The 26,212-nt window shown below is 31.5% G+C and overlaps 1 protein-coding gene across 20 annotated transcripts in view; it reads right to left on the reverse strand.

Moving 5' to 3' along the window:
- Positions 1 to 26,212, reverse strand: part of LOC121119572 (signal transducer and activator of transcription 5B) — a 104,179-nt gene that overhangs the window by 35,590 nt on the left and 42,377 nt on the right. For 13 of the 20 annotated variants that reach the window (XR_011781008.1, XR_005864793.2, XR_011781010.1 and 10 more), the window contains exons 1-3: positions 15,407 to 16,471; positions 15,158 to 15,338; positions 3,504 to 3,902 (exon numbers count right to left, since the gene is read on the reverse strand). Coding sequence is in view for 12 of the 20 variants with exons in the window: in XM_071889770.1 (XP_071745871.1) it covers positions 3,504 to 3,623 (120 nt within the window). In the remaining 8 variants the exon portion in view is untranslated. Of the gene's footprint in view, positions 1 to 3,503; positions 3,903 to 15,157; positions 15,339 to 15,406; positions 16,472 to 26,212 lie in introns of those variants that run through there. The other 7 variants (XR_011781009.1, XR_011781013.1, XM_040714270.2 and 4 more) reach the window with 1 other exon arrangement.

Here is a 26,212-nt window from a genome sequence, read left to right on the forward strand (position 1 = left end):
AATATCATTAAGTCTAACTGGATTAACTCGACGATTCAACTTGAAGCAATGTCAATGAATGGAGTTGAATCTTGAAGTCATTGGATGAATCCCTTTCATTGAGGGAAAGATGAGAAGACAGAAAAAGATTCTTTAGCCAATATTATGTTCCACCTCTCCCGATGGTTTATCAATCCATTAAGGCGATATATTCGACATAATTAACCAATTAAAAACTCAAATTAAGTCATTTACGAATTGTATATCATAATATTAAATTAATTGATTAATAAAACTATAAATCAGACAATATGAAAACAATCTTTAATCATTGAATCAATGAGAAACTAAATTTAGCAATAACAGAGTGGCAAATTGTAATTTATTAGTTCCTTAACCCTGTAAGAGCTCAGCTTCGTTTTGTATTAAAAAAACATTATGTAGAGTTATCGAGGTTTGAGTTAGTCCATTGACTACCTTGCTTATTAATAAATCGAACATGAATCCTCCAAGTTAGTGCATGAAGACTCTCTCAACAAAGAGGATAACTTGGATTTTGTAGAATGGTAATGCAAAATGGCTATGCAGATAGTGATGTTGTAATTAATAATTAGTACTGATAAATGAAACCAAAGAATGTAAAAGACTATAACATCAACATCATCTATCGGAATATAAATGATAACACTTGATTGTTGAAGTAAATGAAGAATTTAGAGTTAAAGACAATTCCTCTTCATAATTGATCAATTAATTTTATCAGGATGATAAAATTAATATACATTTTGATATGGAAGAGTCTGAATGAAATGTAGGATCGTATAGGAAATGAGGATTTAACTTTCTGGAGTTGACGATAGGAGTAAACAAGACACGAGAATTATAACACATCTTTGCAAAGTTGATTAATTCCCGAGGTTCCATGAGTTGAAGTGAAGCGACTTGGACTACGAAAGACTCCATAGATACTTGGGTAAAGTTAGAGTACGAGTAGGGATTTAACCGTGAATCGGATATTGGTGGTATCCATGGAATACATGGGATCATATCGCAGAACTGGACCCGGGACGGAGTTGGAAACACAGATATGCTCCTTTATAAATTATATTAATTATTAATACGTCAAAAAGAGGAATCAGGATTCTTCTTTTTCTAATTTCTTCTTCTAATTTATGTACCGTGTGTCTTTTCCTCCCTCTATTCGTTGTAATAAAATAATATGAGCTCCTTCATCTCAAGGATTGCCAAATAATCAAGGATTCCCCGGCGTACAAGAGTAGGTACGTTGTATTTGAATTTTATCCACGCAAGAGATAAATATTATCCCCCAAAAAAAAAAAAAAAAAAAATCTCCAAAAAATTAAATTCTTAAATATTTTTCTAAAAAATTAACATTCTGTGCACAACAATGGATTTTTTAATTTTTTTTCCAAAATTTGATATTTGAAATTTCATTTTTGTATATTTTTTCCAAAAAAATAATTTTTTGTGAACAACAATATACTTTTGAAATTGTTCACAAAAAAATTAATATTTTATGGACAGCTGTGGATTTTTGAAATTTTTTTCAAAAAGTTCAATATTGGAATTTTTTTTTTTAGAAAATTTTATGTCTGAAATTTCATTTTTGATATATTTTGTGAACCTTACTGTTTAATAAAGAATAGTCCTGTAATATGGAATAATGGTACGTAATTATATCATTACTATTCAATTTTGAGTCTTTTTTCCTCTAACTTTTTGAAAGAAAAGTTGAGAGTGCTTATTATCTATGCTAGTGAATAATGAATTGGCGAAATGGATGGATAGAAAACACAATATATTGATAAGCAAAAAAAATTTGAAGGGGCCTGGTTTGGAATCGAAACTTTTAATATTTGTAATTGCATTGATTACATGGTATTAAGGAAGTATCTAAAAAACATGCAAATGGTGGAAGATGTTGGGGTATACAACGGATATTTTATGGGTGGAGTGTGATGCGCTGGAGAGTATAAGGTGGGAATATGGAAAACTCGGCTGGAAAAAAGAAATCTTACTCTTCATTGAAGCCATTATGAAAACTGACATTTTCATGACGGTTTTATTAAATTGGTGCTCTTATTTATAACAGCAATGTTTAAGAGTCCTTCTTTGCTTTATGAATTCCAGTTTAAAAAAATATGATTGTATTAGATGCAAATATATACGTATCCAAGGTGATTATGTGACAGGGATTAAAGCATTTAATTTGGGTTTCCGTGGTTTTAGGGAGATGTGGATATCCTATCAACTACCCTTAAGGCGTGTATTTAAAAAAAAAGAAAAAAAGTTTAAGTTGTCTGGAAGGAAGGACTGATGTTTCAAAATATATATTTTATGAAAAAATAAATCTAAAAAAGACCTTCAATTTTTGAGCTAAAAGAAAAGGAGGCTTATCAAGACCATTTATTTTGTCTTATAGCCCGCTCACGATGAAATCGGCCTGTGCAAAGGTGATCAAGAACTTTCAATAAAGAGATTTAATTAAATATTAGTTAGCAAAATAGTATTAAAAAATGACGAAAAACAATGCATTTAATTCCCAAGGGTTAATTAGAATAATTGTTATTCAGTCCATTTCATAATATGCATGCATGTAACTATAGTGTTTGCATGATGTCTCTTGCACGCATTGAAGATTTTTTGTGTGAGTCCTTTGTTGTGACAACAGCAATAATACATAGGTATAAATCAATGTATTTTTTTATAAATTAATATAAAGTTTACCTATGTTCTTTTGGCTATAAATAGTCATGTCTGTATGGAACGTATTTTAGCTTCTCATGTTACCATGAGAAGCTTTCTATATTTTGATATTTTTTTGTAAAAAAAATATTCTGTATACTTATGTATATAAATATATCATTTGTTTGTTCCGTTTGACATGAATTTTAATAATATTATTAATTTGTCGAAATAGAGTATACTGGTGGTCCAATGCAATCTGAACAATTTCTAACTAATAAAGGTTGAGTAATTGAAATTAATTCATATTTCGATATATAATAATTTGAAAAATTTTTAACAAAACAAACCAAACTCTCTGCCTTAATTAAAATGATCTTCAAAAGGACCGGCTGAGACGTCAGCAAGTCTTAAACGTTAAAGAGGAAGGAGTGGGGTTTCTGTCAAAAAGTTAAACTGGACTCAGAGGAGTTAAAGAAAACATCCCAGGCTTATCCCCACTAATGAGTACATACACAGCGGGTGCCAGGCCTTACGCCTCCACCTGGAAACCATAACTGCCACTAATGGTGGCTACATTAATGATAAAGAGAGCTCAGCCACACATCCATTTATAGTAATAATTTTGTTGAAATTCTATAGTTAATTAATCAATTATGTCTTGTTAAATTTTAAAAGTCAAAGTGTTCAGATTTTAAGGGGCCACTCGGTATTTGTATACATACTTGTACTAATTATGAATACACATACTTACAACAGAATGTACTAAAAAAGGAATTTTAGCAATTTTTTTTTTTTAAATAAGGCATTGAACTCACTTTAATATTTTCTACGATTTGTTCAAATGTATTTTTGAGCAAAAAAATCAGAACTTTCCGAGGATTTGATTTCCAACTGATGAATAATAGATAAAACCAATCTTCGAGCATGCTCCTCATGCTGTGGATTCCCTACTTCTAAGTCCTCACGAAATGAAGACTCTATCCAAGAAGCCAAGTGATGCCTTGCCTCTAAAGGAAAGTGATCCCCATACACCGTTTGAAGTTGACGAAAGAGTTCCTCAGGTAGTCGTTGTATTTTAGACCAGAGACCACCAGGTGGAGTGACGGATGATGATACCCCTGAACCTCCAGAGTTGGGGCCAGATGATAAGGGAGAAGGTTGATGTGACGCGGGTGGTGGAGGAGGAACAGGCCCAGTCACCATAGGAGTAGAATCTGGAATAGAGATGAGATACATAAGTTCATAATTAATCATCGTTGGTCTTTTTTTCTTAATGTACTTTTGGAGGTATTTAGTATTAGTGTACATAAGAAAATTTACAAAGGCTCCTAACAATAAAACACTTTCTTTGGAGGGGTATTTTTTTTTTTTTTTTTTTGCAACGTCTCATCCTATTCAATTTTTTTTAAAGACCACCAAATACCATTAAATAGTTCTAAGAAAAAAGATAGATTTGAGTTGAATTTTTAATTTAAGCATGACTCGCCGAATATATGTATAAATATTTTTCGACAATGACCCAAATATTTGCATTATTTTTCAAACATATTTGAGCTGCATTAAAAACTAAAAAAAAAAAAAAAAAAAAAAAAAGGAATAAAAAAACATTTGCATAACCTCACTGCAATTTTATAGCATTTGGAATAAAATATGGATATGAATATTTTCTTCCATGTGTGTGCAAGTATTATACATATTTCCTTGGTGGAACCAAATACTAAGAAAGGTAAGGAGGACAAATAATTCCAAGAAATCCATGGGTCTAATAACAGCAAGAACGAGAGAGAGTTTACACCAAGGTAGAAAGATATTACTGTATTACATTATACTTATAATATATAAAATGAAGAGAAAATATAAAAGTAGACTAGACATGAACTCTTTCATTTATTGTTTTAAAGCAAACCAAACATGACTTCTTTTTTCATGCTTTTTCCGACTTTTTTTAACATTAATATTTGCAATTTGGCTGTGTGGTCAAAACTATTTAAATTCGCTTAGTAACAAGAGAACCCCTAACATTGCACAAAAACTATAATAGTTAGTTGTTGGCTTTCGTTCTGAAAATATTTGATCGATTTGAAACCGTTATTATTTTTGTTAGACTGAAATAATTCAGCCCTTTAAAAAAGTTAGACATGTATTACTCACATATATATAAATTTTTTTTTTTTAATTGGTCAAGATCAATTTTATGAACATCTACAGAATGACGTCATATGAGTCTTAAAGTGTTTCATGTTTCTACAATTCGTAGAAATGGGATGGGAAGAAAATTGTTCTACAAAATAAGATAAAAAAAACGGGCTCCGAAATTACTCAATTTCGGTCGAAGGTCTGAGAGCGCGGTCTCCACGAAAATATTGGTCAAACATCAATTAATACTAAACGAGGGAAAACATTGTTCTGGGAACAAGTTTCAAAATATGTGTTCACAAAATATACTCTATTTTTTTTAAACTCTTAACTTAAACAGGGACATCTCTTGATACGAATTGAATTTGTGCAGTGAATATAGATTACACAACATGATGGAACGACGATGCTCAATGGACAATACCCCCGAGATAAATATTTTTTTCTGAACCTAGGTACGTCCCCAGGTTGTTCCTGGAGAAGGAAATTTACTTTATGTATATGGAATTTAAAGACGATTCCAAGATGAGATGGAGTAAATGTAATCCAACAATGTTTACAAATACCTAAATAGTGCATTTCCATCTGACCAATTAAAGGAATCAAAAAACAATAAGACAAAAAAAACTTCTAAGAAAAAGCACTATTAGAAAATTTAAAACAAAAATAAAAATATTTGTGAAAGAGGTATAATAGTTGTTTTGTTTTTCTACCATGGTTCTCTTGACGAAAAATGATTAATGATTCAAAACATTATAATAATTTACGGAATTTATTGATCATCTCTTTTTTTTAAATGAGGTCAAACATAAAGAAGATCAAATATTATTTGCAAATTATTGTAAAATATTTTTTGTTACTTTCATTCATTTTATTTAAATGAAAGTAATCATGTTCTAATTACTTGAAGAAATACCTAATTCAATTTAAGAAAATAATAGATAATTTTTTGAATGTTTAATCGATTGTAACATCAATAATGAAATAAAAATACCATATCATTCAACTGAACAAGGCGGCTAAATTAAAGTTTTGGAAAAACATTAACCTGGTTATCTTTGTTAACTTTGTTCAGTCTCTAAAATTAGCAAATTAGAAAGCGGAGCTAGTTTGTTAAAAAATTTCCCTTTTTGGCATACTCAACTTATTCAAAGTGCTATTGAAATTTGTTTTTTTTTTTTGCAAAGTTCAAAACAAAATGAATTTGTTTATTGCTTATACTGTAATAACAGTTTTAATGATGGGAATTTTTTTTTTTACAGCCTACTGTTTTTCAAAAAATAGTTGTACATACAGGTTGAGGACTAAAAAATTAGAAAATTTTAAAAGCCGTTTTCACTTCTACATATTTTTATTTTGAGCCATTTTTATAGCAAACTTCTGTTGCAAAAGATAGTAATTCAACAATTTTATACAAGTTATGTTTAATATGTTCCCTTCCAGTCTGAATAATGGTTTCAATACGGGTACAAACAGAAGCAGGGTTGTCCTTGATTAAGTCAGAAGACAAGTTGTTCCAATCCTCCGTGATCAAAGCCTTCAGAGAATCGACATTCGGGTGATAAGTCTTGTTCGTCTTGCCCTCCAAGACGCGCACCAAACATCAAAGTTCAGGGGGTTCACTTTGGGTAAGGACGAAGTCCAGAAGTCTGCCGGACTGAAGGCAGACATGTTATCCTTGCAGAAATGCTGCACCTGTTTGGGCGTGTATGCCGGAACGCCGTCTTGGGTAAACATATATGTTAGTTGTCCCTGGGGAACGTACTCTTCAACCATAGTAAGAACTGGTACCTGACGACCTTGTAGTAGACATCCATGTTTTACTTTCTCCCTGGGCTTGAAGAATTAGGAAGGCATTTTGTTGCCGTCAGATGCCGCGAAGTCGAAAAATCGCAAAAAAAACGAAACGAACATAAAATTGTGTGTGAGTTCTTTCGAATGGCACCAAGAACAAAATTGTCAGACTTTTAGAACTGAGGCTAGACGGCCTGGAAGAGGATTTTAACTTTTGAGTCCTCATCCTGAAGACTATACTATTGTTTGACGATGTCATTGACCTAAAATTGAGTTTAACCAAAAATATATTCATATAGTTCTATTTGTGATCTTATTTTATATATTTTTTCTCTAATCACCACAAACTACAAAAAAAAGTAATTTTTAATGCTGTCCTAATATTCCCTATATAGCTTGTGTCAACTTGTTCAATTTGTTCTTGAAAGAAAGAATCTGCAGCTCTGATTCAGTCATTATCATCATTGTCCAAAGATAATTGGTGCTTAATTAGAATGCATAATAGTTCCTTATGAATCTTCTAACTTCAAGTCCAAAGGTGTAGTTTAATGGAGTGCGACTCAAATTATTTATCTAAAATTATTCCTGTCCCGAAGTAAGACAAAAAAAACTATTGGTTAGTAATAGTTATGGATTCGAGAACTACTCGTGCTAAAGCCTACAACTTTTGAAAATTACTCAAACTCTCTCTTTGAAAAATTCGAGTTTACTACAAATTGAATAATACAAACTCGAAACACTCGTCAAATGGCAAGTATCACTCAAAAAGACTGTAAAAAATATTCAATGGATTCTTTTGTATTTAAAGAAGAGTTGATGCATTAGAGAGGATAATTTATATTTGATATTTTTATGTGGAAATTCTCAAAAACTCGAACTCGACCGAATTATAAAATTTTGATTCAAATACAAAATTAGTTATTACAATTTATGTCTCATAAATTGCAAATCATTTTTTCTCCAAAAAAACAACCAAACTATACCACAAAAATATGTATGCAAGGGTAGTTTGTTTTTCGACTATTTTTTTCGACTTTCAATAATGTTAGTAACTATTCCTTAAGAAAGTAACCTCTGCAAAATATCATTGTTTTATGATGCTATCTGTAGGTAGCACATCTTGTTTATAGTTTGAAAGGCGAAAAATTTAGCTATCTCGTCAATAAAGATTAAAATACAGAATAAATCATTATTTTTTGTTTATTAATTATGATAAACGTTGTTCTAAAGTATAAGTAATATTAGTAGCGGGTTTTTTTTCTAAGGCTACTCCATAAAGCACAAAGAGAGAATATTAAAAGAAATTTTTGATATTTCCTAATTGGAAATGTACAATAAGGATGCGGGCTATACGCAGATTATCAAATTTTCCTAACTTTTTTCTCTTTTACTATTAAATAGGACAATTTTGGAAAAAAAAAACCACTTTTTTATATACTTTATATAGGTTAAAAAATTTAAATCAAAATTATTGTCTGCAAAATAACAAAAAATGTATTTTTGGTATCCATATTCAATAAGTAAAGAGTTTTTATCATTTTTCATAATTTGAGCGAGATGTACAACCCAAAGATCCCCCCCGTAGAGCAATTCAATTTCCCTACAATTTGACAACTTTTCTGCACTAATGTAACACTGTATATTGAAATATATAACATGGCTAATTGTATACATATTCCAATGTATAAGTAGATATTAGACACAACCATATGTACAAAACAAATCAATTTTCTTCAGCATTGATTTTTCAGATACATAGGTATAGGACTCCGAATAAAGCGTATTTATTACAAAAAATGAATAAACGTAGAAACCTAAATGCATTTGAATGTCAAATTGTTTCGTGGACACTTGTACATATATTTATACTTATATGTATAGAAAATCATAATTTTGCATTTTACTTCCGTTGTTTAGGAATACCCGCTGTGTTTTTATTCTTTTATTTTACTCCTCTTAGGTTGATTGTGTCCCAGAGAGAGGGAGAGAGAAAAAGACATGCAAAGACAATAATAAAAAGCAAATGTATGTCTGTTTTTTATATCAATTATATATAAATATTTTTGTTTTGGTTGAATATACTGAGTGGTTCATTAAAATCTAAAGACGTTGAAGTTTTAAACATCCACAGGACAAAAAAAAATATTAAGAATATAATTTCAATAAAATTAATAGTAGAAATGAATGTGTGTTTGAGATCTCATTATCATAAATGTAGCCGCCCTTAGCGGAAATGATGACTTCCAGATGGCTGTGGAAGGCCTGGCACCCACTAAATATGTAGATTTCTCTCATGTGCCGTTGCTGGTTGACAGTAGCTTTTAGGGGTTCGGTGATTGTATGAGGGACACAGTAGGCAGTCCCCTCGACATCCACTCTAAAGTGTCAAAAAAAAATTAAAAGAGCTCAAAAGTGTCTTGAAGCGGAGAAGATGGGTTTCTTTCATTGTTGGTGTCGAAAGTGTCTTTTTCTATCCATTTTTTGTATGGTTCTCAGGACGGTTTGGTGTGAAATCCTGAGATCTCTTGCATGGGCCGCCATGGACTTGTTTGGCCTGGGCTGTTTTCTTTAACTCCTCCGGATCCAGTTTAGCAATTTTTAAAGAGTCCCTCTTCCTCTCCCACGTTTGGTACTTGTTGACGGTGTACTTTCTGGAGACACCCATACTGCTTGGACTGTGCAATAAATAGTAGTCGATCACATTCTTGTGTCATTTTCATTTTCTTGACTCGTACGTAAATTGGAGAACTCAGATATATACCGGTAGTTGCATAAATACGTGGACTAATTTTTAAACGCTTACATCTTGAGGTTCCGTAACCAGAAATAAAAAAATTCAGCATAAGTAACTCGGTAAATCTTTTGGCTTTGTTTTTGTTTTTCTTACTCGCATCAAACAAAGTCATTTAACGTTGAATGACGAAGCCAAACATCATATGGTTCCCCCGCTTCTCCGCGCCGGTAGGTCTGTCAAGGAGATAATCAAGGACACTGGACTATCCAGGACTACTGGGTTCAAGGTCCAGAAGCTTGTCAAGGAGGGAAAAGATCTGAAGGAGGGTGTTAAGACCGGCAGACCACGGAAAATCAATGTGGATGAGGTGAAGGAGGCATTCATGGCCAACCCAAAGGCTTCCATGACAAAGGTGGCTGAAGACATAAATGTTCATAAGGCCACCATTTCCAGGGCTGTAAAAGAAGCTGGTGGACGATCTCTAAGGATGATTGAAAGGCTTTGATTGTCTCAACTTCAACATGATAAGCGCCTAGAACATTGCAAAGTCATGCTGAATGATATCAAGCATGCCCCGGCTAGACGCATCATCATTTTTTCAGATGAAAAGAATTTCACTGTTGATCCAGTGTTCAACAGGTCAAGTAACCATGTAGTTGCCTTCAATGACAACAGGGACATGGTTGAGGAGCTTCATACAATCACCACAGTCAAACGTCCAGCATCTGAGATGATGTTTGGTGCCATTGCATCAAATGGGGCAAAAATGAATCTAATTTGGTTCAAAACTGGTTTCCGACTTAAATCAGAGGCCTACTTGGAGATTTTGAAGGACGAGGTGCTTCCATAGGCCTCAAAATCTCTAATGGGCCCCTTTATCTTCCAGCAGGATGGGGCACTTGCCCATACCTCTGGAATGACTCAGGATTGGTTCGCTGCCAACATGACATTGTGGAAAAAAAACATTTGGCCACCTCAATCACCTGATTTGAATCCCCTTGACTACAGTGTGTGGTGGCAAATTGAGAAGAAGACCTGTGCTACCCGCCACCCAAATTTGGACTTATTGAAGGCCAGCGTCAATGAGCAATGGGCAGCCAAGGAAGACCATTATATCATCAATGTGTGCAAGGCCTTCCGCGGGCGCTTGGAGGGTGTCATAGCAGCTGATGCGGTTATATTCAGTAATTATATTCAATTTTATAACAGAATAAATTCTCTATTATATAATCCTCAAAAAAATACGTCATACGAATTTTATTACACATTTAATTATTTGTCATAAATAGTCCGCGTATTTATGCAACTACCGGTATATATATATATTTTTTAATTGGGATTTTATTAAAATTTAATATAAAAATATAAAGATGAAAATAATAATAAAATACATCAAGAGGGATTGCGATAAAGTTAACCATGAATAAACGTTATAGTTTAAAATTAACCACCTAGATCCAAGCCCAACCTTTCAATATTAAAAGTTCATGCTTTGTACAGACTATATAAAATTATAGTAAAGTCTACCTCTACAAAATAGGAGTATATAATCCTCTATCCTCGTAACGCGGGATCCTTAAAGAAAAGGCTGCGTATCTTTCTGCAGATGCAATGAAAATATTCCTCAGAGATTGAAAGCTTATTGGACACTCAGAAGTGAGGCAGCTAGCTGTATATGTTTTAGTGATAACTAGAGCAAAGCAGACTGTCCTAGTTTCTGGGGTCGTCTTTTCCTGCCCTATGGGCATTCCAAAAAAGAATGTAGGCAAAACAAGTATTGGGGAAGGTAGTCACTCAAATTAAAAAGATCAATATTTAAATTGAGGAAATATCGAAGACCAGATAATGCCGTACATCTTGCAAATGCATAGAGAACTGAGTTAAAATGATTTCCACAGTCCTTACAGGGAGAGTTGAAGTAAATACAGCCCGTCGAAAGTTGAAACTGAGATGTAAATTTCCTATCTTCCTTGACAAAAGTGAGGGACTCCATTATTCGTAATTCCCACTTTTACGGCAGGTCAAGAATATGTTTGACAAAGTTTCTTTGCATTATGTTCTAAGGGAGTCTGAAGTAACATCTTTAAATGCCAAGGTATAGGGGATTTATGAAAATTAGCTGCTTTTAGCTAAGGGAAATTAAATTTTCCAGACTTAACCCTTGACTCTTGTATTGTAACCATATCATGAATAGTTAAAATTCCTTTGGAAAGATCCTCAATCTCGAGACTAATTGGGCTATCAAAAGGTCCAAGGAACGCCTTCTCTTTTTTTTTTTGTTAAACTGATGAATAATGTCCACAGTACAAGCCAAGTCATACTTCATAAAAGCTTTCCACAAAATTCTTTGGGAGGCAGCCCAGGAAGGAGATATTTCAAACAGAAAAGAATAAGATAAATCTGTTCCCATCATAATGTATTCAAAGATTTTACTACTAGAAATGACAGAACACCATTCTTTTTCTGAATTACAAGATAAAACAATTATAATCTTCCTGTATATTTTAGGTTGAACATGACTTAACTGAATTAGGCCTTCCCCATGTTGTCTCCTTGGTTTAAAAAAAAAATCGAAATATGAATTAATTTCAATCATGCAACAACCTTAATCCATTATAAGTACATTCCATGGCTACGTGACGTCACTTTATCATTTTCCTTTGTGACGTATATCATTTGTTCTTCACTTTGCAGAATTTCCCTTACTCATTCAATTAAAAGGGTGAATTCATAGAGACTGCATACTTAGTTATATAAAAAGTTTTGCGTAGACGACTTCTATAGACAAATATTGATTACATGGTCTTTGTTTCGCAACTTGGGTTATGGTTTTGATGAACCTTAAGTGTGACTCGAGTATGAGTTAGAATGCCCAGCTATGATATTATCAAGAACATCAATATTCAAATTCAATCAAATAATAAAGTAAATGATTTTTGATTCATTATTATGTTTTCCTGTACGTCATATTGTTTCTTTCTATCTCAAAATTGGAAACAGGGGAGCGTAAAGTTGAAAGTCAATTAACACAACCTTTTTATAACATTATGAAAAAAAAGGTCTTAGAACGGCCGCAGACTTATACCCAGATGTATTAATGTTATTTAAGCCGTAGAAAACGAATATGACCATTAAAACTTTCAATTCATGAAGGTTTGTCCTTTAAAGCCTTTTTTAAAAATCAAGATTTTAGGGTATAACTAAATGTGGGGTTATTCTGCAGGGAAAAATATTGTTGGATTGTTTAATAAGGAAATAATTTTGTTATGTGAAGAGAATCGAACAATATATTATTAGAGTAGGAGGATCAGGATCTCGACTTTTTCGAGATATTCGGACAACTAATACATTGCAGGATCATGAAAGTAGAATCAAGATCCAATTATGAGGAGGAGGTTTTGAGTTTGTCTTTTATGGACAAAATTATAGATTAATTTTCAGGAGTACTTTTTACGGTAGTTGTCGTGTACAAATCCGTCTCTTTCAGTCGCTTCCGACATTTGTACTCTTGCAAATCGATAAACTCCCCTAATGATGTCGCAGTGTCTTTCATAATGACCTTCCTCTGTTCTTGTATCGGACTCCGAGACATTATATAAGACACAATCACATGCTTTTCAAAATAATGTAGACTTTCATAATCCTCTTAAAGTACTAATTTTCCGGATATCTCGAAAAAGTAGGAACCCTTCTTCTCCTACTCAAATAATAAATGTACTCTTTGCTGAGCGACGCATCGTTTCGCCTCACTTAGCGAAGTCATTTCCTTAATATTAAAAGGTTGCAATAATTGAATTCCAATTTTACGCTCTCCTTGTCCACTATTTGTAGATAGAAAGTATGATGAGCAAGCAACTTATATAATGTACCCATGGTTTTTTATTATTCTCTAGTAATCATTTGAAATAGTGGAGGAGGTTTGCGAGTCTCGAAGGCTTATTGATGGAGAAGTTAATACATAAAGGTAACAAAGGGCTTTTGATTGGCAGTTCTGCAAAGTAAAGTTGTAGTGGATTAAAAACTTTAGTTTGCTGTAATAATCAGCTTGAACGACAAAGGTGTTTAATATACTTGTAGAAAATATGATCTATGGTGGGTGCGATGCTTTTTATAGTTGTAACATGAAGAACAGTGTTCGAACATACTTTAAACTGTCAGAGCTACCAAGTGTTGGATGATAGAGTATATTAACACTAGAATGAGGGCTTAATTTTTGATACACATTTGAGATTAAATAAAATAATGTCAGAAACTCTTTGATTGTATGAGTTTATAAGTAATTGAATGTTCATATTTCCTTTTATTTTCCACAAAAAACAAAATTAAAATTAAATTACTAATTTTTTGGTTAATATAAAAAGTCATAAAAGTCAAATTACTATTTATTTATTTTTAAAAATAATAAACAAAATACGACATTTTCTTCTTCTTTTTGAAAGTGCAACCTTTTTTCTTTTCAGTAGATTTAAAGACAGGTAATATAAAGTGGACAAGCAATTAATTTTTTAATATTTTTTTTTATCTACTTTAAAAGTGACAATAATTGCTAATTCATTCAGAAGATTATTTAACCATTTTTAACGAAATAAAAATATTGGATCTGATTAGCCGATTTCATTTTATAGGCCTTCTTTATAGGAACTTTAAAAAATAACTTGAAATAGAGGAAACCCATAGCGTATGAACAAACTAATAAAGGATATTCATAACCGCAAGGTTGTGGAGAGATAAAAGTCTTGGTAAACAAACAAATAATTAAGCAAACCTCAAAGCCTAATGGTCTATAGGGTATGAGCGAATTAATCAAATATACATTACTTCAAGATGGCCTATAGTAAGTTAAGTCATAGTAATTAAAAAACTAAGTAAGGAACTTTTCTGTTACAATAGGTCGATAAAGAAATCAAAAGGGCCCAGAATAAAGATATATTCAATGTTTTGGTCAACTATATTTCTATGTTACTTCTTGTAAAGAAAGTATATCTTTTGATTCAAAGATCACTTGATTTAAATAATGAATAAATAGAGAACAAAGCTAGGGAATTGCATATTGAAGACTCGACTGACATTTAAGTCTTATTAAACTGCAAGATTGGAAGTTAAATTATTCAAGTTTTAATGTGTAGAACCGAGGCTTGGAACTCAACAAATATCCAATTAATATCTAAGCGTGATTTATCTTTTTATTTGATTGAATTTTGCTATTGATAATTATGTTACATATGATATGAACATTGTACATATATCAAACATGATTTCCCGTTACTAGGGATTGTGATATATTTATTGAGATATCGTTAATTTAGTACAGATAAGATTAAGAGGAAAAGCCAACGAAACAGATCATTACTCATCAGTAAAAACTTATTAGAAGTGAGAAGTCATTAATAAAAAGGACTATGGAGGAAAAGAAAGGGGATCTGTGTATCCAGAGAAGAATTTGGTTATGGAATGGTTATAACATAATAAGATTCAACATGCTATATTATAAATGAATGTCACTGATGTAGTCGTATGACCAGTTTTCATGAGGTCTATTTATATGATTTTGAGGATATCTAACGTGTAGAACTGTGTGTACTGGTGCTTGGAGTAAAAGATATCATTTGATGTGAAGCAAAAAAATCCCTTATTTCTTTTGCTTCATCAAACAAACAAATTCAATTATGCTCAGTGCTTACAATAACCAATCATAGTTAGTAAGTTGATAGGAGAGCCGATATCAAAATAAAATCAATACATACGAAATGAAAAAAAAAAACATACATATATATGTAATTATTAGTAGAATGAGGGGGGTCTTACCTTGGTCGTATTCAGTTTTTACAAAAATGGAGGAATCTTGCTCTGGAGGAGGACCGTACAAACAAGATGGATGAGACTGGATATTAGGCTCAAGAATATGTGAATCAGGTACTGAAGAAGGGAGTCCTGCCATGCTGAATTCTTCCGATATAAGGAATGGCATGAACCAGGATCATTTAATCTTGAAACAAAACAAAAATACATAAAGTCGATTTTTCAAATAAATAACTATTGAATGAGTGTTCATACTTTAGACAATCATTTACAAAGAGTTTCTTTGAATTTAGAGTTAAATGACAGATTTCTCCCCTCAGTAGAACTCCTGCCAATGAATGATGATTCTCTGTTTTTCCGATATATAAATGAAAAGCTCTTTGTTTTGAGGGTGTACTTAATTGTTGTAAATCACTGGTCCGCCACACTTTTTCTTGCTATGAACACACTAAATTAAAAAGCAGGTTCGTATCATTGTATTTTTGAGTATGGTGATATTTATTATTATTGAAGGATGATGGAGTTATCAGTAATGCCGAGAAAACATCACTACTTGTTCAAGCAGCAAAATATTTTTATTTTTCAACAGGTTTCCTTCAATTTATTATTGTTTTACGTATATATATATAGTCGGAGAGAAGAAGAAAGAAGAGCCCTTCAAGTTAGTTCCAAGTAAATGAATAACATATATCCAAAACTTTCTTTAAGAGATTTTATGCTTAGCAAACTTGGCGCTCTTCTAGCTACTAAACATCATCTATCGTTGTTCCCATCAACACCAACCGCCACTATACAATTTGTAAGGAAGGAGAAATAGTCCGCCGCAGCCCGTTTTTTCCTTTTTACTCTTATTCACTGTCCTTCAGCAGTATATAGGTACGCACGCCCTTTTCTTTCTTTTTTTTACCGGGCGCTCACTCTCACGTTGCGTTGCGACCGAAAAAGAATCGAGATTGTGATAAAAAACATATGTTATCAATATATATTTATATCAATACATCAACTATTTCTTATTATGTACGTTATATTGATTTAAGATAATGTATCTATATTATTATAAGATATTAAGTCAATCAATATCATATGATATATTACGATTTTTATCTTCATGAATCAGAGGACGTTCAGGTGCGTAGGTAATTTAGTAGGATCTTTGGCCTCTCTCTCTCTCTCTCTATACATGTATGTTACAAATATTTTTCTGATCCGTATATCTCATCTTAAACATGAGTCAAATTTACCAATTTTGTATTAAGTTTATGTAAAAAGCCATATAAATTGTGGCAATGATGAAGCTTAAAGGACCTACTCTGATTAATTGTTTATGAGGAAGAAAAGAGTTGAAGAAGATGTTGCTTGAGATGAAGAGTGAAAGTTCATCGGGAGAGAGAAATGAAAGGAGGAAAAAAAGGCTATACAGTACATCAATTCTCGAGAAATAATGGGGGAGGGGGGGTAAATGAGCATGAAGGAGAGAGAAGTTCAATAGATTGTGAGGTTATTCATGAAAGAAGATTATATCATCATTTATATCTAATGTGTATATGTTAATGAAACCTAGCAAAAGATGTGATATCAAGTACCTCCTTGTAAGTCAAATAACTATCACCTTGACCCTCTATGAACAATATTCAAATATTTTAGTGTTCATCTTTACATTGAAATTACATTAAGGAAGTCACAATGAAATTAAAGGAAGAACGGTGCTCAATATTTAGGAAAACATCATTAATAGAAACTCTAATGATTTAGAGTTTGCTATAATAAAAAATATTTTTTTTCCCATATAGTCGCCTTGTAAATTCTACAGACTTCTTTTCAGGAATGCTCACATCTTTTAACCAGATCCGTCTTCAACTTCCCTGATGGAAATGTGCAGAGCTACAAGAATACAACGTTGAAAAATAAAAATTCAGAATTTTTTTTCACCAACGGACTCACATTAACTCACACATACAACTCCGCGTCAAAAATGGCTGAAACTTTGATGAGTTACTGTGAACTATTCTACCCGTTTTTTGTCTTTTTAAAGTTGTATTAAATTTCGAAATTTGTTATTTTTCAAACACAAAAAATTGTGAATCTTTTTAGCAGATAAAATGAAATACTCTTACGTATGTTTTTCCCCAAAATCTTTAATTTCTTAACGATGAGAATTTTTTTAAAGATAACATATTTTTTGGAAAGATTTTTGTACATTAAGTTTCAGAAAAATATATGTATATATATTTTTTTTAAATATATACAGTGCAAGTAATTATTTTATACAATGCATCCCCCCCCGCCCTTAAAAATCCCTAGCACTGCCCTCAAGTTACAAATCGCTTAGCAAATATAAAATTTGAAATCATCATTATGCAGGAATAAGAAGATAACTTGTCCCAGCCTTAAATAAGCTGAACAACATATTCAAAAATTCATATTTAGGCAAACATCGAATATCAATATAATCCCATGATATTTAAAAAATCTCAACTCAAGTGGATAACTTTTCAAGTCGACACTGCAATTGAGTTAGTAGGTTTCATCTCTGGCAAACATAAAAAAGTTTAATTAAATTATAAATGTTCAAAAATATCCACTGGAGGGGACGGGACAATAGAAATGGTTTGTATTTGATTGACGTAAAAATGATTCAACTTGTGGCAGAATTATTTTAGACCACAAAAAGTTTTTGGAGTAAATGGCTTATAAAATTATGATATTTAATCATTATTTAGGGAAGCCCCATTTGAAGCATGTTCAACGAATCTTTATTCAGTACAATGCAAAAAAGAAAAAAAAATATTAAAATGTATATAAATAGCAAATTTTAAGTGATAATGCATAAAAATTGTTCAATATTGTAATATTGAAACAATATATTAAACATTTAACATAACGTCGATAAAATTATAATTTTCATATTGTTAAGAATATATATATTTTTTTAATTTAAACTTCTTTTAAAAAGAAGAATTAAAGCTTTAGAACTACTAATCTGTTTAAATACATAAAAAGTGTATAAAATTAATATATAAGTGGCCTGTCAACAGAAAAGTAAGATAGAATGATTTTTCAGAATTAAGTCTGGATTAGATTTGTACATTATACCAGGTGGTTCATCTGAACACTTTATCATTACAAGTATCATCAAATTTAGAAAATATAATTCATAAATACAATCCAGGCTCTCACCTCATTTACATTATCAGTCAATATGACTGTCTTTGGCCTTAATGAACAATTCCAGGCTGGTGTGGAAATTTACAGATCAGTTCTTTACAAAGCTCGGATCTGGATTGGGATGAAGTGATGATAGTGGTCTTAAGTTGGTACTTTGTGATGTATCAAACCTCTGAAAGCTACCCCTTGAGGTGCCAAAAACTAACATAGTCAAATAGGGAACAGTTGGGGCTACGGGGAGGCCAAGGGTCTTGCTTTTCAAGTTTGTTGAGGAGGACTTTTTGTCTGGTTACACGCTTAACTCGATTCTATGGCCTCAGACCACGACAATGAGTTCTCTTGAAGAAATTAAGGTTCAACTCTTGCTTCAAGAAGCAACGCAAGGTGGTCTGGCTTCTGCGAAATTCACGAGTAAGGTAATTAACGGACACCTTGCCTCTTTTGCCATCAATGCTGCAGTCTCAACCAATTCTTTTGGACTCTCTGGCCTGATCGGCACCTTGTGAAAGCTTTTGGTTTACCTTATGCGGTCACCTGGTACACAGTAGTGTGGTTACATCCCAGCACTTTAGAGTCTCTGATGGCAATTTTGCATGCACAGATCTGCGTTTCTACATGTTTTTGGTTATGACTTTCGTATTTTTCGGTTGACTTTGCTTATTTTTTATAACAGTTTTTTTTCAAAAATTGTTTACAATAATTTACAAGGATTAAACAACAAAATATGACAAAGACATAATATTTAAATAATTGTTACATTATAGACAAAGGTGCCTGTTTAATGTTTCAAATTTTATAACAACAATAAGTTTGTTCAAAATGAAAGATGCATTCATTACATTTCCAAAGAAAAAGTGAAGTTTTAGTCATTTTTTTATAGTTAAAAAGCATTTTTTCCAATTCAGAAAAGGATGCAGAAATTATTAAAATGTTTTTTTGAATCAGAAAAAAATGTATCTTAAGACTGTAATTCATGCATATTAATTTGATATTTATCGTTCAAGATGAATCAATATTTTTCAAAAACACTTTGTATTAGAGATAAGACGGGGCTTGGACCGGGATTCGAAGTATCCAGGTGCAGTATAGGTAAATTTATATTAGCCAAAAGGTCCAAGGCCCAAACTGGTTTTAAATACCCGAACTTTTACGTGTCATAAAGGAAGTCCAAGGAATTTTCCGGATCCCAAAAAGCTAAACCAATACTTAATCTTACTCGTAAAAAAAAGATTTTTAACTTTACCGAAAAAACACATTACCTATCTTGATTAGTGATGTCAGTGATATCTACATAAATAATTGTATCATATGTTTATTCCACACGGCGTTACATTTATTGTATCACTCAACTTTTCTCCAAAAAGAAACAGAAGGAAAGGGTTTCAATAAGTTTGTAGTTTGGCAGTTCTGTATGGTTTAGAAGGAGCTAATTATAATTCAACCATTCAACGTTCAAAATACTGATCAGGAAAAATAAGGGGTAAACAATCGACAGCTGTTAACAAAATACACTATATAATAACGCCGAACTCTCATATAGAAAAATGTTTAAGTTTTTTTTCTTTTCCTCAAATCAGTATTCTTAAAATTGATTGTCTGGAAATGAATGGGTTCTTATTCAGGGCACTAGGAAAACTGCCCTGTAGAAAATTGCCAGTATTTTGTTCAAATTATAAATTCGTTTAAGATTGTGTATGCCAAATATCTAAACATATTTGTTTGTTCCATCCCCCATGGGAGTACTTTCAATAGTGAGTAATACTATTGCAATATTTTTTCAATTCAATCCAATATTCTAAGAAATCCCTGAATCCTTTAAACCCCCTCCAATACATCCAAGAAACCCCTCTAATAACAAATAATAGTTATAAGTCTCCGAGTAGTGATGTGGATTTTTCAAATTCTTAAGAAAATTAATTTTTTAAGAATAGCTATGGATTTTTAATTTTTTCCCCCAAAAATTTAAACTATTTGTGAACAACTGTAGATTTTTAAATTTTATATTTAAAAAAAATTAACTTTTTAAGAATAACTAAGAATTTTTGATGTTTGTGCTCCCAAAAATGTAATTTTTGTGAACAGCATTAGATTTTGGAAATTCTAAAAAAAACCTAATTCTTAATATTAAGTCATTTATTATTTTCAAACATGTGAGTCATGTTAAACGATAAATACATAGACTTATCTGTCTGAATGTTGATGTGTATTCTTCCCAGAGATGTTACTAACTAAAAATAACTTCGATACGCATCAGTAGTGCCATCTCTCGGACTTTGCATGGACTTTTCAAATGACCCTTGTATATTGAGCCCAATATATAAATATAATAAGCCAACATTTTATATTTCCTAATGAAACAAACAGCCCAATTTTGTGGAGAAGAATATATTGCATCCAGAAATTCGGGGAGCTTGGGATGATGTCTTTCAGGAATTTTTGGAAGACTCTTTTATTCTCTTGGATTGTAAGAATTTTTGTGGATGGCTCTGATAAAAGTTTCTGAAAATGAAACTGGAGGAGAAGACAGAGCAAGATTTAGAGATAATGAAAAGCTAAGGTCCAATTCTGCTACTCCAAATCACAAAGGATATTATGGGTTTGGTTAGAAAATGAGGAAATTAATATTGAAATTTCAAAAAAAAAAAAATTACTACCTTTGAAGTGGCAAGAAGTTGTGCATGGGAATGTAAAATTATACTCCATGACGAATTAATCAGTTAGAAGGAAATTAGATTTGATGGGAGAAGTTTTTAATAAAAACAGGGTTTGTTTTTTTCATTCAGTCAAGAAGAGAAGGGAATTTTGACAAAAATAGATTTCAATAAGATGGTCAATACTTAGCTCCGAGAAAAAGTTTTGAAGTATGTTGAGGGCCCTCCGGATCGAAAGGCTTGAGTTTTCCGTATATTGGTTAAAACATCGAGTTATTAGGATTTTATTTATTTATTTTCGGTTTTATTTATATTGATCTTGGGTCAGAAAATATACAAAATGTAACGAAAATATGGCATATTTTGTATAACTTAAGAAGTACGAGAGCCCCTCTGTCTCCCTGTTTATTAACGTGTATATTTAATATGATATAAGTTTAGCTATAATTTAAAGCCTTTATTTGATTTAAGAGACTTTAATTGTCCCACAATACAAATTTCACGTAAAATCTATTACTTTCTAATTCTTTTATTTTGACAAACAATTTTGGCTTCTTTCTATGCAATTTTTGGGATAATCAGAATAATTTACAATTATTTTTCGAAGAATACAAATCTAATGAAAACTTTTACAGCTTCGCTCCATATTGATTCGGTCGAATCCAGTATTAGGACTTTTGATCATTGGAACAGATTCTTAAGACCGTCAGTCCTTAGCACTGGTACTTTAAATTTTTCTTTAGAATTTCGAAGGGTTATCGAGGCAAATATGATATATGAGAGATGTATTGTCTTAATATAGTATATATATTTTTATTTTTTTCATTATAATTTAATAAAATATGAAAATAAATGATTTTTACTTAGTTATAGTATATTTTCTATTATATAAGAGAGTAATTAAAGAAGGTAACGCACCCTCAATGACGTCACAAGGGATCAATTTTTTAAGGACCGAGAAGTGGGACTATACCAGATGGTATCAAACTGGATTAGACCACGGTCCTTAATCCTAAATATGGACCGACTAACACTAAATCAGACTTAATTTTGAGAAAAATCCCTCAATCTTGCTTTTGTGTTTACGGGCCACATTATTACAAATTTATTTTGACTCAGAATTTTTTTTTCTGTACGTAGCTAGGCTACCTAACTCTATGGGTGAAAGAGGAAAGGAATAAGGAAGAGAAGCAGAAGAAGCAGAAGCAGGGGAAAAATTCTTTCAAGACCTGCAATCATTACATAATTTGCTTTCAGCTGCATCTATATGTTTGTATTATGTATATACTCGTAGTTAAAATATATTGATGAATACAATCTTAAATTGACAACTGACGGTTTTTAACAACCATTAAGGAATTAAATATTTGTTTTAAATAGAAAAAACCACAACTACAACGATAGGGAACAAATGCATTATTGCAGCAGGAATTGAAACAAAAATATGATGTATGCCTAGTGTTGTGTCAGTCCTTACTTAGGATATAAAACTACAGTCCGCTCCAGTTCAGCCCTGCATATCAGTCCTAAAACTTATAAAGTTTATTTCTGGATAACTTCCCTCAACTTTATTTCTTCTTGTTTTACTCATTTTTAGTTCTAAGAGTCCGAAGGACCGACAGTCTTAAGGATCATTACGGTCCTTGTTCATGTGACTCAAATGAATAAGAAAATATTGAGCCCTTAAATGATAGGATAGGATGGGATTTGTGTAAGAGTAGGTGAGGAAAAGGCAGAAGCAAAAATATGGAATTACTGAATTAAGACCCTTATAAATATCTGCTGCTTATTATATGATTTCGGGGGAAGAAAATGAATTACTGCTAAAGAGTAAAACTTTTTACATAATAAATAGCATTATTGCATTGAAAATATCAAAATTTAATATATATTAATTTAGAGGGAGATATTAAAACAGCACGGCTTATTAAATAATGAACAAAAAAGAAGAAAGAGCACACGCAACAACCGTTTTTCCTTTATCTAAACGCTATACTTAGTTTTTTCATTATACAGATCCCATCTTTAATCATAGGGTGTCCCAAAGCTGTAAACCAGGTAGCGATTCGAACAACGCATAATCAATATTTTTCGAAACATAGTTATCTACGTGAACACTTTTTTGTTTGTTATGGCGTATCGAATTAATGTTCTTTAAATGTTTAGAGAAATTGTATTGATTATGTGTGATTAAACATTATTTATTTTATTAATATTACACATTTTGATATGTAAATTGTCTTAGAAGTATATATGCATAATGAATATTTCCGTCCTAGGAGGAGCCGTGAATCAAACTTACGCCAATTTAGTTCAAAATAAAAAAAATCTTGAACGCGTTATTCTATGATAGTTGAATATTAATTTATAACTAACAATGCAACCCTCTATAAGTTTGACCTTTAAACTAAAATAACTAGGTGAATTCTGGAAATATAAGATAAAATTGCATACGACTTGACAGAAAATGTCATGATCAATAAATGTTATCTCTCTTATCATAAAATGTAAAATCTTGTGTGAGAAACCATTTTTCACATAGACATTGAGTAATTCTTTGTTCATAGCTTTTAGATGACTAACCCTCCTCCCCGCTCCCCCAGTGACGTACTCTTTTTACATCCTGTCCCGGGACTTTTTTAGAGATGGACTTAAATGAAAATCATTTTATTAAATATAAGATCCTCACTAATTTTTCGAAAAACATAACACCTTCCCAAGCATAAAACCAACATTAATTTGAAAGTACTTTGAAAATCACTCTCTTCCGCAGTTTATTTTTTTTTTTCACGATGAGGTATTGATTGTGAAAAGTTGAAACACAAATTGAAGATTTATTCTACCTATTATAAATATCCAATATTATGAATAGCCATCATGACACATCAAATTTGCTAAAAACTACTAATAAATCCCTCAAAAGCGCATTTTGTAAAATCATGATGGAAAAATACATAAATATTTTGTAATTTATCAATAATTGTTTTTTACGTAAAAATATAATTTTATAAGTACTTAAATGTGTGCAGCATGAAATAAATTTAGCTTGTGACGTATGTTAGCTCTTTTTTTTTGTATATGTTGCAATTCCTTATTAGTTTTGAAATAAAAAGATAGATAAATTCGTGTTCATTACTATTCCATTGTAAATGTTCATGTGGTGAGTAGGGGGCCACATTTTCTTTGGCCAAAAAGGCAAGTCGTTCTTTGCCCACTTCTGGGCCTTTTTGGACGTGTGTGCATAGACATCAAGTCCGGGTAGTTGGTTTGGACCAATGGTAACAACTTCTCATCCAACCAGGGTCCTAAAGTGCGCGGACCTAAATTCGTTGGACACGTTCGGAGGGCATTTTCTCGACTTCCAAGACACTTAGGAAGATTTAGTTTTTTTTTGTATATTTTTAGTATTTGACTGGAAAATTTTACTGCATTCACAAAAATCTTGATTTATGTAGCAAAAAAGAAGTGTAAAGATTTTTTCACTGCATATAATAAGACAACTTATTATTTTTCAAAAAGATTAAATTATAAAATAGTCATGACGCATCAAGTAAGATGCATGGATCGACAGCTGCAACAAAATACATAGGTATTTTTTGTGTCAGCGAGCTAACTCCATGAGGAATAATCGTTACATTCAACACGCACTCTTTTTTTCTTTTTCTATCACCAGCTAAGGGTTATTTTATAGAGTAGAGACAATATGAAATGAAAGAGAGCATTGAATTAAAGCAATTGTATAAAATATATTTAAATGTTTCAATTTTTTTTTTTGATTTATTTATATAATTAGAATATAAACTAATGAAAAAGTTTTTTCCACTTCTTTAAGACGCTCATTAAACGATCCTGTTAATTAAATTTCTTCTTTCATATAATAAATATTATACTAATAGAAACATTTAAAAAAATACTTTGGTTGGTCCGAAAAAATATAAAAAAAGTGTCCACTGCAATATATAGTTTGCTCCTTGGTAAGATTATCATCTGTCCTCGTTTGACCTGACCTGTTTTCTCTTTAAACATTGTGACAGGCTCCCAAAGGTTTTTTTATAGGCAAATCAATGAAATCCTAATTATTTTTTCTTAATATATTTTAATAATAAAATAATATCTCAAATATTAAGCATAAATTAAATTAGTAATTAAAATGTCTCCATTTTTATCCCTTTCTTAAACCAACTCTCATCATCCCAGTATTTCTCTGTCGTAGGTGAATTAAAAGGGAGTTTAAGCTTTGGATTAGTCCCAAAACAATTTTTTAAGAACAAACCATACACAGAATTAGATTGAATAGCTTATAAAATTTGTATTTCAATGCACAATTTATTATTTTTAAATAGGTTGCAATGGACTACAACTACTCTTGTTCTAATGAAGCAATCAATGGATATTTTGTTTCGAAAATACGGAGTACACGTATATATTTGATATTTTCATGAGTTTGAAATAGGTATAAACTAATTATCCTCAAGGTTTGTGAATACAACAACATGGAAAGTCTGAAAATGTATTGTACATTTTCATTAATATTAACAGTGATTATTTAGTTTAAATTAGCCTACATTACAAAGTGTGACATGCAAATATACACCTTTATTGTACATGGGCATTAATATAAATATATACTTAATTAAATTAACATAATTGATTTAGTACCTTCAAATATACAAATATGTCCATATAGATGTACGTAATACAATGGAAATATATTTATAATTTTTTTTTTTTTTAAATTACACTATGATTACTTGAAACCTGTAAGAAAAACCTCAAGTGCCCGCTAAAAATAAGTAAAACAACTGATAATTACTATACCTACAACTCTTTTAGTAATTTAAGCACTAAAAAGCAGTATTAAAACCTTCAAGTGACATGGATTTGGTCTTACAATTTTTTTTTTAAACCACGATTTTTAAGTATAGTTTCAATTCCGAGCCATATTTCGACATAAAAGAACTATATCGAGGAACTTTTAAATCAATTGATAAAAATATTGAACCGAATGAAAGATTTATGATTAATTATGTTATCTTGATTAAAATTCATAAGGAATGTGTTTAATCACACAAAAGTGAAGGATCTCATTTGGAAGCTAACACTTTTTTTCAATTGATTTATTTTATAGCTAAAAAAGAAGAGTGAACATTAAAAAGATTTGTTGACAAAAAAAAGGTCCAATTTGCTGGGTTTTTTTTAGTTTAACTGCTTATTTCTTATGGAATATTAAATAAATGAGCAATGT

The sequence above is a fragment of the Lepeophtheirus salmonis genome, chromosome 6, assembly GCF_016086655.4.
Source record: "Lepeophtheirus salmonis chromosome 6, UVic_Lsal_1.4, whole genome shotgun sequence".
Lineage (NCBI taxonomy): Eukaryota > Metazoa > Arthropoda > Copepoda > Siphonostomatoida > Caligidae > Lepeophtheirus > Lepeophtheirus salmonis.